The following is a 12,668-nucleotide window of genomic DNA, read 5'->3' as shown; positions in this document are numbered from 1 at the left end:
ACTCTCATATTCAAGTATTGTTTTGTATTTTTCTGTCACATAAAATCAGAATACATTAATGTTTGTGGTTCTAACAAATTTCAAGTCCGAGCCGAAGTGAATACTTTTACAAGGTACTGTCCATCCATGTAGGGCAAAGACAAAAGTCAGTTTTTTGTAGTTTTTATTAACATCTATAAGAATTTAAGCACAAACACCGGATTTAAGGAGTAACCGCAGTGCTAGGACAAATAGCAATATTTATGTTTGGGTTTGCAAAATTAAGTCCACAGGACTTAAGTCTCCCTGATGAGCTGGGTCAGTTTCTGGATCTTTGTTTTAGTGGACATGTCCACATATTTGTCTCCAATGCTGACAATCATGCCTCCCAGGATCGAAGGATCTGACTGTAAATAGAAAATGAGTTAAAAATTACAGACAACACAAATATATTGATGCAGCCCGATATGTTTTTCTACCCCGGCTAATTGCTTTAATGTATGTTTAACAAAAAAAACTGTACCTTGGTTTCCAGCTTGATAGTTTCCCCATTCTGAAGAAAGCCATTGAGGGCCACTTTCAGTTCAGCAAGACTAGATTTATCCAAAGGCTGAAACAAAAATTAGTTACAGTATCATTTATCAAAGACCACATGTACAACACTAACAATACCAGTGATTAATAAAGTCACTAGGTCTCTGTGGAAAAACACATTTCCTACCTGAGCAGTGGTGACGGAGCAGATGACCTCTCCACGGTGTGCACTCATCATTTTCCCAAACGCAGAGATAACGTCACCAGTTAGAGTGAGACGACCATTATCAGCCAAGACATCTAAAAGAAATGAACCAAACATGCAAGAACAAAGTTTACTCAGAAACAAAATGCACATAATTCATACATTATCATATGTAGTTTAAGCTCATGTGTTTTATAACTATCTCTGTATTTTAGCTCAAGAGCCGGTTATACTTCTCTTATGTTAATAACAGACAAGGTTGAGTTATAAATGCAGAGGAAAATATGTTGCGGAGACTAACAGAAGAAATCTATCATGTATTCCACTAACATGTTTCAACTCACAAGACAAAAATACAGGCAAGGCAATAATAAGTACCAATAGAAATAACTGGTGTCACTATCTGGGTCCGAAATGAACACATTCATCCTCTGATCAACTACAGAGGAGGATACAAATGTATTTGTAAATGATTTTCATGAGCATATTGAATCAGTAACAGTAATTATAATTGACAATATTTTTTGTTTGCACGCATTTTTTCAATTCAATTTAAATTGATTAAACTTTTTAAAATAGGGTACAACTGTTCTTCACCAAGTTGCCGTGCACAAGTGTGTATTTATTTACATAAAATTACAGATGTTTTTTTTTTAATACAAAAAAACAGTGTTTAGTAGCAGCCCTAATCTGGGCCTAAAGTCTGCACTTGCACATCTAACATTCTTGTCAATTGTCAAATTTACTCTCTTGCAGCTCAGTTAAAAGTTTTAATGATCACCGTGGTCTAATGAGCAAACTTAAACTAATGCAGTGACAACATGGTGGTTAAAACAAGAGCTCTGCACTCACTGATGAGGTTGACAGTGATTGGGGAAACATTGGCCTTTGCCAGGGCATCGTGGAAAGTCTTCTGCTTGATGCTGCGCTTGACATGAGGATTCATTACAATACCAGACATCTTAGGGTCCTTGATCAGGTCCTAAGAAAACAAGGCAGAAAAAACAATAATGTTGAATTAAATTAAGTTACGGCAGTACTATATTTTGTAATTTCACACCAAGTCATTGGTATTATGCAAAAACTTTGTAATTTTGGTCCTATTTAAAGAAAAGAAAAACTGCATCAGATTTTAAAAAGAAATTGTTAAAAAGTAGTGCTACCTTTACTTACTGCTGCTTACATACAGAAAAAGAAAAAAACTACTAAACTCTGGTTTTGGGCATGAATAAATTAAGATGTACTCACCAGCAAATGCATCATTTACAAGAGCTGTGATTTTAAGAATCCTGCTTCATAAGGATTTTCAACATCCTTATAAAGCAGGAACACAGGGAGAACTTGTCTCACTTTGATGTAATGCAACTCTTGTTTTCCTGTTTCTCTTTATTATTTTTATTCTGGTTGCACATTTTGTCACCACGCTTCTTCTCCTGCATACTTTGTGCTATTTCTACCATTCAACTTTTACACTATTGAGCTTGCTCTCCTAATGCCGGCTATATCTTTTGGTATTCATAACCTTCATACTTTTGATGATATTCAGCTTTTTATGAATTTTTCACCCCATGGGGGAAACAGCTGTGGCACATTTGAGAATTATAATATAAAATGTTATATTAATAGGCAGGATGTTTCAGGTCCTGCCTATTAATTTCAATGAATCATCCAGTTTCAGGGCTGTCATGAGGACACAAGGCAGTGGTCATTTTGAAGTTGTGCAGTTTAACAGCTTTTATGCTGTTTAACACCTGGGAATAATTTGAGCTTTTGACATTGCCTTTTTTCGTACTGCATGTAGCATGTTTTTTGTAGTCACTGTGCTAAACAATGTCTGCAAACAAATGTTGATATCTCAGGAACGATAAAAGATACGGATTTCATTCACCCACCGTTTTTATCAGAATGAATAGTGGGATGTTTCTGTCCTTTTGCAATTTTAGGCTTTACCTGAGTTTATTTTTTTTACATTGCATAGGCTATATTACTTCTAATACTGTTTCAGTGGACTTTTTGCATTGTTCAAAAGCTTTTTACTCCTCTTCAACAGTTTTCCTGTTATAATAATCCCATTTAGGCACTTTGCAGGAATATAAGTTGTTCTGGTGCTTCTGTCTATTTCTTGCGTTTCTGCAAGTGTTCAGCAGTTGACTTCAAACGTTTTGGCATTTTCAACAAAAGCATTGAGCATTCAGCATTCACACTTGCATTTTCAAAGGAAATGCACACTTTCTAGTTTTTGTCATTTATGGGCTAGAAATTATGAAAAATATAGGGGTTCCAGTTGGAACAGTGAATTTAAATCAGGATATTTTAGGTGGTGGACTAATAATATGATTTAAATATCATGTATCTATTTGAACTGAGCTTAGAATTAATTCTTGCAAAGAATGAAATGAGCACTGCACAACTTACAGAAACTTTGCCCAGCTCCTGCTCCACTTGGTCCAGTTTGTTCTGCTTACTGGCCGCAGAGAACAGAGCTGTGGCATAGCGGCCCTCCACTCCATAGACTTGGATGGGAGGCTAGAAATAAAGACATAGCATACAATAAACAATTCCAATATGCAGCTGTCCGTCGATGATAATAATGATGGCAATTTTGTTAATGATCGACGGGCGCAAGTCTAACTCATTTACCTTAACCAGTTTAGCTGCTGGTCTAATAACAGACGTGCTGAACCGGCGAGCCTGGTGGGGAAAAAATAATCACTGAGCCGTAAACAAAATGAAATGACTACAGAGCAAGCTAAATCTGATTTTGAAGCCTTCTACGCCGTTTACGTTACGGACAGCTAGCTGCAAAGCTAACACATTAGCAGTCATTCAAGTGCACTAACTTGTAAACATTTTGTGAGTATTTAGCGACAACCACTAACAAAAAATATATATATAATGTACAGGGCATACAGTTAAGCTTGGTTAATATCGCTTGGGACTAAGGTAAAATCCTGCAGATGACGAAAAAAGTGTCAATGTCTTACCTGCTGTCCTAGCATGTGTGCTGCCATTTTCTCCTACAGCTGTCCAGAGTAGAACGAGCGACTGCGCATGTGTAGCTGAGAAGGAGCCGTCTTCTTCTTCTTCTTCTTCTTCTTCTTCTTCTTCTTCTTCTTCTTGTTTTATGGCGGTTGGCAAACAACTTACAGGTGCATTACCGCCACCTTCCAGGTTGGAGTATGGATCACACGCTTATAACCTCCCCATAATACCCGTCCTTCTTAGAAATCTAAAAACACTCTCAAATATTATATCTCCTGACGATTTCTGAAATATTTCTTCTAAATCTAATTTACAATTATTCATCTCATTAACCAACATCTCTCTCTCCCTTACATACTTATTGCATTCTAAAAATACATGCTGTATTGTTTCCATCTCTCCACAATACTCACAACAACCTGTACTGTGTTTATTAATTAACTTAAGAGTACTATTTAACCTTGTGTGCCCAAATCTGATTCTAGAAATAATATCTTCATCCCTTCTATCCCTATTACCTTTTCTATACCCCCCAACTCTTTTTTGAAGTTTATAATAAAATCTCCCTTTTTCTCCTCTATCCCACTGTTCTTGCCATTTTCCCGTCATATACTCCTTTACAACACTCTTTATCTCAATTCTACTCATTTTAATATTTAATTCAACAATGTCTTTATTAGAAGCTCTCTTAGCAAAATTATCTGCCAATTCATTTCCTACAATACCAATATGAGCAGGAATCCAAATTAATTTAATCTGAGATCCATTCTTCTTAATCCTGAAAATTACCTGAAGTATATCCTCTATAATATCTTGTCTAACTTCCGATTTCATTCCTTCTATACTAATTAATGCACTACTAGAATCTGAACAAATTACAAACTTTCCTTTTCCTATTCCCTCTATCCATTCTAAGGCTATTAAAATTGCCATTAATTCACCTGTATACACTGTTAGTTTATCACTAATTCTTTTATTTTCCATAACATTTAAATCTGGAGCAATAAATGCTATCCCTACTTGATTATTTGACTTTTTTGAAGCGTCTGTATAAACTTGGATATACTTTGAATATTCTTTATTTATATAATTTTCCACTTCATTCTTTTCCATTTCTCTTCCCTTTTCCAATAATTTTAAGTCAACTTCAGCCTGTTCTAAAACCCACGGTGGGATGTCAGGAGAGACAACTACTGAACTAACTTGAACTTTATCAATCCCAATTTCTTCTATTTTACTTAAAATTACCCATCCAAAACTATTTGTATTCTTCTTTTCTTTTTCCTGACATGGTTTTAGTGTTAAATATGGAGGATAATTTTTGCTATGACCTTTAATATTCGCCCAATATGTTACTGCTATTTGTTCTCTTCTAATCTTCATTGGCATCTCACCCATCTCAACCTGTAGAGCCGAGACTGGAGTTGTTTTCATCGCTCCGCAGCATAACCTTAACGCTTGATATTGTATTTTGTCTATCTTTTCCAATAACTTATTGGAAGCTGAATTATATAAAATACATCCATAATCAAAAATAGATCGAATTAGACCAATATAAAACGTTCTTAATGCTTTCCTATCAGCTCCCCATTCTCTGCCTACTAGACATCTTAAAATATTTAAAATTCTTTTACTCTTTACCACTATCTTATCTATGTGTGTTTTCCATGTGAGTTTTTTATCAAACCATATCCCTAAATATTTAAATTCATCTCTCCTTTCTATTATACTCCCATAAAATTTAAGTTCCACATTACTACTCACTCTCTTATTTGAAAAAACAACAAATTTAGATTTAGATGTTGAGAACCTAAATCCCCATTCTAACGCCCATGCTTCTACATTATTTAATGCTTCCTGCACTTTCTGTGTTATATATTCAATGTTCCTTCCCCTTTTCCAAATGACACCATCATCTGCAAATAGTGAAACACCTAAGGATTTATCTATATTACTAAAAATATCATTAATCATTATATTAAACAACATAGGACTTATAATACTCCCTTGGGGAGTTCCATTTTCCACTTGATACTCTGAACTAATTTCCCCTTCTATTTTCACTCTTAACTTTCTGTCAGTTAAGAAATTTTTAATCCATCTATACATTTTACCCTTTATACCTGTTAGCTTTAATTTAATCAGCAACCCTTCTTTCCACAACATATCATAAGCCTTTTCCACATCCAAGAACACTGCTATCACACTCTCTTTATTAACTTGAGCTCGTCTAACGTCATGTTCCAAACATATTGCTGGATCAATCGTACTTCTTCCTTTTCTAAATCCAAACTGGTATTCCTTTAACTTCCCCTTGGATTCTAAGAAATATACTAACCTATTATTTACCATTTTCTCCATAATTTTACATAAACACGACGTTAGGGCTATTGGTCTATAACTTTCAGTTAAACATGGATCTTTCCCAGGTTTGCATATAGGAATAATAATAGCTTCCTTCCAGTTATCAGGCAAAACTCCGTCCTCCCAACTTTTATTAAACAGTTTTAAAATTTTTTCTTTACTCACAGCACTAAGATTACTCATCATATTATAAGTGATTTGATCATTACCAGGTGTCGATTTTCTAGAATTCCTCAACACTGTATCTAATTCAGCTAAGGAAAATTCCTTGTTACTATAATTATCATAATTCTCATCATTTTGAATTAATTCTATATTCCGCTGTTTGGTATTTTCACGTCCTAATTTTTCCCTATTATTTAGATTCTCTGTACTATGTATCTTAGCAAACATCTTTCCTAATACCTCAGCCTTACTTTTATTATCTATAATATTATTTCCATTCTCTTTAATTATTGGGAAAAAAAATTCTTTTGAATTCCCTGACATTTTTTTAATAGTATTCCAGACTTTATCTAATGTTGAATTCTTCCCCAAAGATTCGCAATACTTTCTCCAATAATTTCTTTTAGCACTTTTAATAACTCTTCTAACTTCTGCCTGTTTTCTTTTATAATTTATCAAATTCTGAAAGCTTATCATTTTTTTCAAGGAGCCGTCTTCTTCTTCTTGTTTTGTTTTATGGCGGCTGGCAGACCAACTGTCATGGTGCATTACCGCCACCAACTGAACTGGAATGTGGACAAGCGATAAACAGGAAGAAAAACTAATGATGAAATCAGCTTAATAATTCAACTTCATATTAATAAACTAAATAACCTCTATTAAGTTTGTATTTAAAAAAATAACTTACCGTAATTAGACCTTTCATCACTGTACGAAAGGTCTAATTATTAAGTCTTTATTACTTTATTGATATCACGATCAGAAATTTTATCAATTATAAATTTAATATTCATTTTTGGAACTATCTTCTTTCTGATTTATAAGCAATAATTTTATTAAAATATATATACTGAATCGTTTCAGGGAAAGTATATTTAGGGGCAGTGTTTCAATGGGAAATAGTTTTTGACAGATTGAGATGCTCAAAGTCGAGCAAAAGTGTTCTAAATCATATCATTTTGGAAATACCACTCCCCAAACATCACATTTCTCAGTCTCAAAGGGGGAATTTGCAGTGAAAGCTCTACATCTCTGTCAAACCACAGATGCAGGTGGTGCTAACATTAAAAAAAAGTAAGACCAGTCTGGCAATATGACATTGGCTAAAAAGTATATATCATGATCCAACCTAAAGAAAGTCCAGAAACTTAAGTCACTGAAATATTTCAGTGTATAAGCTATTACAGTAATTTCTAAAGTTTTGAGACTCCACTGAATTACAATGAGAGCCAACATTTTCTACTGGAGAGACCTACCGAATTGACTCCAGGAGCACATCAACGACTCATCCGGGTGGCAACAAGTAAACCTAGGACAAGATCTAAAGGCACTGTGCCTCACAGGCCTCAGTTAAGGGCAAGGTTCATGCCTCAACAATAAGACAGAGACTGGGCAAAAATGACATTCTTAGGAAAGCTCCAATTTCACTGATGACAAAAAACGAACACAGAATCATCCCACAAAGGCCACTTCTTCCACCCGCCCACCCCCAAAAGAAAGACAGGAAAAAAAAAAAAACATCTTAATGACCCCCAAGTTACAGAAGCCTCTGTAGAGCGACGAAAGAAAAATCTTTACAGAAAAATATAAATACCGTCCAATGTTTCAACTTCACAATATTTGACCGCTTTTCCCTCGCCGGCGTGTAAATGGTGCGGACCCACATGTACTGAGAGACTTGTAATGTCTGTTGATATTTACATGATAAAATAGTGTTATTTTTTATAATCCAAACAGAGAATATAGTTCAGTGTGTAATTTAATATAACTATTCACACCTTTAACATTTTTAAAATTATTATTAAACTAAGACACTGCTTTGATCCACGCTGGGCGCGGTGACATCATTAAAAAAAATAATACGCGTTGATCTGCAGTGTCGCTTTCCGATCAAGGTAAGCAAAGGTGAGCTTCTTGGTTATTTTTTGTGATAACGGACAGCACTGTTAGTGCATGTAAATATAAAAAAACCCCATCTGTATTAACCAGCTGCAGGAACTGAGGAACCACTCCCATCCCAGTCCTCCTCCATCACCACCACCACCTGCTGGGAGACGCAGAGCAGTCACAACATACCTACCTACCGGGTTTCCTGCGGGCTTAAAGCTGGTCGGCTTGCAGGCTGACAAGCATGGATGACAAATCCTTCACCAAGGAGGTGGATGGCTGGATCGAACAGCTGAATGAATGCAAACAGCTAACAGAGAACCAGGTTAAACTCCTGTGTGAGAAGGTAAACACTGCTCATGTTTAATGGCTAGCGGACAGCTAGCTGGCACGTCTTCTGAATATCCGACTTAGAAGGGGATATTTTCCGCAACAGCAGAAACCATTTGACTGCAGCCTCCATGTTCGAGAGATGCTACTCGAATATGAAGAAATGCCTTCAATTTGTTTTGCATACTGGTTCCTTCACAAAACGCTCTGGCAGACTCGGGGAATAACCTGCTGCACGATCCGAAAGATGACAACAGCTATTATTGGTTTCTCCAGATCTTGTTCATAATACCTATAATTCCACCATTGGTGAATTTTGATGTGGGCCATAGACAATTGGCCAGGGCAGCATTAGATGGGGAAGCATGAGCACGAAATAAATAATAATTTTTAAAAAATCAGTTGCACCTTGAACAAGTTTTCTATTGCTTTTATATACATGCAGTGGGGAGATGGTACTGCTTGGTGTTTTGGGAAGCTAGGAAAATTCTTTTTGCCAGGCTGTAATGCATTTTATCATGCTCCAGATTCTTAGATAATTTCCTACATTTTAAGTGCCTGGAAGGCAGCAGAAGGAGGGGCTTGTCCAAGGTGCAAATTAGAGAATCTTGCTAAACAGGAGACCTGTCACCTGGATAATTATAATTATAATAATGTCACTAAGAATATAAAATAATTACCAGCATAGTTTTGTTGGAGTTTTCACATAAACGTCTTTGATTTAAAGAATGTTGCACTTGTTTATTGTGACTTAAAACAGATTTAGAGTCATTGATGGCTCTCCTTTAGCTTCCATGTCATTCCTGTCCATTTCTCTTTCTCAATTAAAATATTTAGAAACTGCCAATTTTCTCTTTCTCTTTCATCTTATGTCTCAAGTAAGGTTACAAGTTCTTTGTCACTACCTGCTATCCACATGTAAAGTATATCACTGGTTTCTGTGGAGGTACCAGTATGATCTTGAGTTTCTCTCGGCTCTTTGTTCCAGGCCAAAGAAATTCTTACAAAGGAGTCCAATGTACAGGAGGTGAGATGTCCGGTGACCGTCTGTGGAGATGTCCACGGGCAGTTTCATGACCTCATGGAGCTGTTCAAGATTGGAGGGAAGTCTCCAGACACCAACTACCTCTTCATGGGAGACTATGTTGACAGAGGCTACTACTCTGTGGAGACAGTAACACTGCTGGTTTCTTTAAAGGTTAAACTTCTAACATTAATGCATATTTAAAGCCTAGTTGCTATAAATTTATTTTTTTTTCTTCAAGTGTGAGCCTTTGTGTTCAATATTTTAATGTTATTGGAGAAACTGGTTCTGAACGCTGGGAATATGAGTCTGCAAATTAATCTTGTCATAAAAAAATGTCTATGAACCCTTTGAAAGTGCATTATTTTCTGTTTGAATAGGTACGATTTCCTGAAAGAATCACAATTCTCAGAGGGAACCATGAGAGTAGACAGATCACGCAAGTGTATGGTTTCTATGATGAGTGCCTGAGGAAGTATGGAAACGCTAATGTCTGGAAGTACTTCACAGACCTTTTTGACTATCTGCCCCTCACCGCACTAGTAGATAACCAGGTAACATGTGAACGTGGAGTACTGTAGAGGAGAGTACTTAGAGTTATGTAACAACCAAAAATAAAGACTCATGTATTTACTTTCCTGTCTTTTAAGATTTTCTGCCTTCATGGAGGATTGTCCCCCTCTATAGACACACTGGAGCACATCAGAGCGCTGGATCGGTTACAGGAGGTTCCTCATGAGGTACACTCACCCCATAGCAATTTAAACCATCGGCTGGCATAATGTAATTTCTATATCACCTGTATTTGTAAAGACAAATGGCAGGAAATAAACAAATTCAGTTGTGCATGTAGCATTGGCACTTGGCTAGGGGATGTGTTGATACGGCCGTCTCTGCTGATCCAGAATTATCCTAGACTTTGTTTTGGAGTGCGCATTGGACACATATTACCTCTGAGTTATCTCAGAGGAAAAGTTTGCCAACCACTAATCAATCTTCCTTGGCTATTTCAGTCCTCGGACTTAAATCCCGAAGAAATCCTGAGGAGTTGAAGGAGAAAAACCAAAAGAGAGAGCCCAGCATGCTGGTCCATCTCAAGCTCTAAAATCCACTTCTAATTGTTAATAGTCATTGTCTTGCAAATTGAAATGGATGAATTACATTGTCAGCATGTCATCAACGTCTACAAAGGTTTCATAAAAGAACAATTCATTTGATTCAAATATATTCAAGTAGTGAAACATAAAAAAAGAGGCTGGGCACCGTCCCCAGATGTCCAACATTGGACACCATTGCTCTGGGGAGAGTATGTAGAGAGGAGTAGTGTTTCTGTAGGTTCAAAACTAATGTTATAGAGTAGAGAGTGATGTATATGTACGTATAAAGTCAGGGATGTTTCACCAACACTGACACTTTGCTCCATGTCTTAGGGTCCTATGTGTGACCTGTTATGGTCTGACCCAGATGACCGTGGTGGCTGGGGAATCTCACCTCGTGGTGCCGGCTATACATTTGGCCAGGATATATCTGAGACTTTCAACCATGCAAACGGCTTAACTTTAGTTTCAAGAGCCCACCAGCTGGTGATGGAGGTACTGTGACTTTCACTGCTCACTGAATAATAAGAAACGGATTCTAAATGACTGATGCTGTTCTTTAGACATAAATACCACAACATTCTCTTCCTACAACACGTGCATTAATCTGAAATTCAACCCCAACTGGTTAAGGAGGCCTTTGCATTCGGTTTATTGGGAAACATAAATATGTTTGAATAGTTTTTAGCTCCTAGTCATGTTCCAGATGCTTACAGATAATCATGCACATATCTAAACAACCATGGAAACAGGATTGCATCTTAAACACCATTTATGGCCCCAACAGTTAGTAACACTTAGCTTATCTCTTGATCCAGGGTTTTAATTGGTGCCACGACCGCAACGTAGTGACAATTTTCAGTGCACCAAATTACTGTTATCGTTGTGGGAACCAGGCAGCAATCATGGAGCTCGATGATACCCTGAAGTACTCCTTGTAAGTGCAGTTTCTCTTCTCTAAATCCAAATATTCTAGTGGAACTCTGCTGTTTTGTAAATGCAAAATACATTCATAAATGATGATTAGGTCTGATGTATCCTTTAGCCTCCAGTTTGACCCTGCGCCTCGCAGAGGAGAGCCCCATGTGACGAGGCGCACACCGGACTACTTCCTGTAAACAACACTATGAGAGGTTGCACAGAGGCTGAAGAAAAGGAGACTGTGGTGGTACACAGGCTTTGTGCCATGATATTGACTTTCACACACAACGTTTTCTTAATTTTTACCTGTCTGTGCATGAATTAAGTGCTTGGAATGATTGCCACTCTTTACTGTACTGTTACACTACCTGCTGGTATGTCAGGAAATAAAAAATATTACTGATGACGAGTTAGACTGTTTGACCAAATAAGGTCTTTAAACTGCATCCTGTATTTGGCATGACCTCATATCCAAGTGAAAGCATTATAGGTATTATTTTGTAGCCAAAGTACAACAGCATATTCTGGAAGTAGAATAATAAGGCTAAAAGCCAGAATTGTGTATGATCTACTAACACTTTTGTATTTGCTTCCTTTTTTTCTTTTTGCTGCATTGCATTGGAAGAATGTTCTTTTTATACTGTTTTAAGTAGTTCTGCTTCTGTTATCACAATGTATTTATTTAAACCTGCATTACTGGTGCAAACGATCTTACTTGTGTAGTATAACTTAATGTTTTTCAGCCAGAACTATCTAAAATAAAGAGTTTGGCATTCCCTCTCTCCCTCAACAGTTATGGTGCATTCGCTTTCTGTTCAGAGGTCAGATGTTTCAAGTTCACAGTTGGGAAACTCAACAACAGAGGTCTCAGTATCAAGTATAGCTGCTGGACATACAGTAAAAAATGTAATAAAAGTCGCACATGTAATTATTTATGAACACTTCAAACATTTTTTTTGTCATTAGACAAAACAGACATATAACTTTATGACACCCAAATGTGAACTTAGAGAAAAATTGTTGGGTTCCTTCCCTTCCTGTCCAATTGAATGTATTCAACTGAGGCATTCTTATCCTAATTTACATTCACATCAAAGATAATACATCAAAATATCCCAAAACAAATTTTACAATTGTTTATTTGCAATCAAACATATGTTAAATGAGAAAATATTTACAT

The 12,668-nt window shown here is 36.5% G+C and overlaps 2 protein-coding genes across 3 annotated transcripts; one reads left to right on the top strand and one right to left on the bottom strand.

Annotated features, from left to right (window-relative positions):
* Positions 1–146: 146 nt before the first annotated feature.
* Positions 147–3,836, bottom strand: atp5po (ATP synthase peripheral stalk subunit OSCP). The gene is made up of 7 exons (XM_028009266.1): positions 3,703–3,836; positions 3,359–3,409; positions 3,134–3,244; positions 1,571–1,700; positions 701–813; positions 503–589; positions 147–386 (listed from the first exon to the last, which is right to left on the bottom strand). The coding sequence occupies exons 1-7, from the start codon at positions 3,727–3,729 to the stop codon at positions 276–278; spliced, it is 630 nt and encodes a 209-aa protein (XP_027865067.1). The 5' UTR covers positions 3,730–3,836; the 3' UTR covers positions 147–275.
* Positions 3,837–8,032: 4,196 nt separating this feature from the next.
* On the top strand, positions 8,033–12,280 carry LOC114138792 (serine/threonine-protein phosphatase 2A catalytic subunit beta isoform-like). 2 transcript variants are annotated; one of them, XM_028008213.1, is made up of 8 exons: positions 8,033–8,124; positions 8,219–8,462; positions 9,435–9,644; positions 9,851–10,024; positions 10,121–10,210; positions 10,901–11,062; positions 11,386–11,504; positions 11,613–12,280. In XM_028008213.1, the coding sequence occupies exons 2-8, from the start codon at positions 8,361–8,363 to the stop codon at positions 11,683–11,685; spliced, it is 930 nt and encodes a 309-aa protein (XP_027864014.1). In that variant the 5' UTR covers positions 8,033–8,124; positions 8,219–8,360; the 3' UTR covers positions 11,686–12,280. The 2 variants fall into 2 exon arrangements, with proteins under 2 accessions (XP_027864014.1, XP_027864015.1); XM_028008214.1 differs by having other exon boundaries at positions 8,037–8,134.
* Positions 12,281–12,668: the final 388 nt, after the last annotated feature.

This window comes from Xiphophorus couchianus, chromosome 23 (assembly GCF_001444195.1).
Source record: "Xiphophorus couchianus chromosome 23, X_couchianus-1.0, whole genome shotgun sequence".
Lineage (NCBI taxonomy): Eukaryota > Metazoa > Chordata > Actinopteri > Cyprinodontiformes > Poeciliidae > Xiphophorus > Xiphophorus couchianus.
The sequence above is the reverse complement of the archived record's forward strand: the minus strand, read 5'-3'. Positions and strand labels throughout refer to the sequence as shown.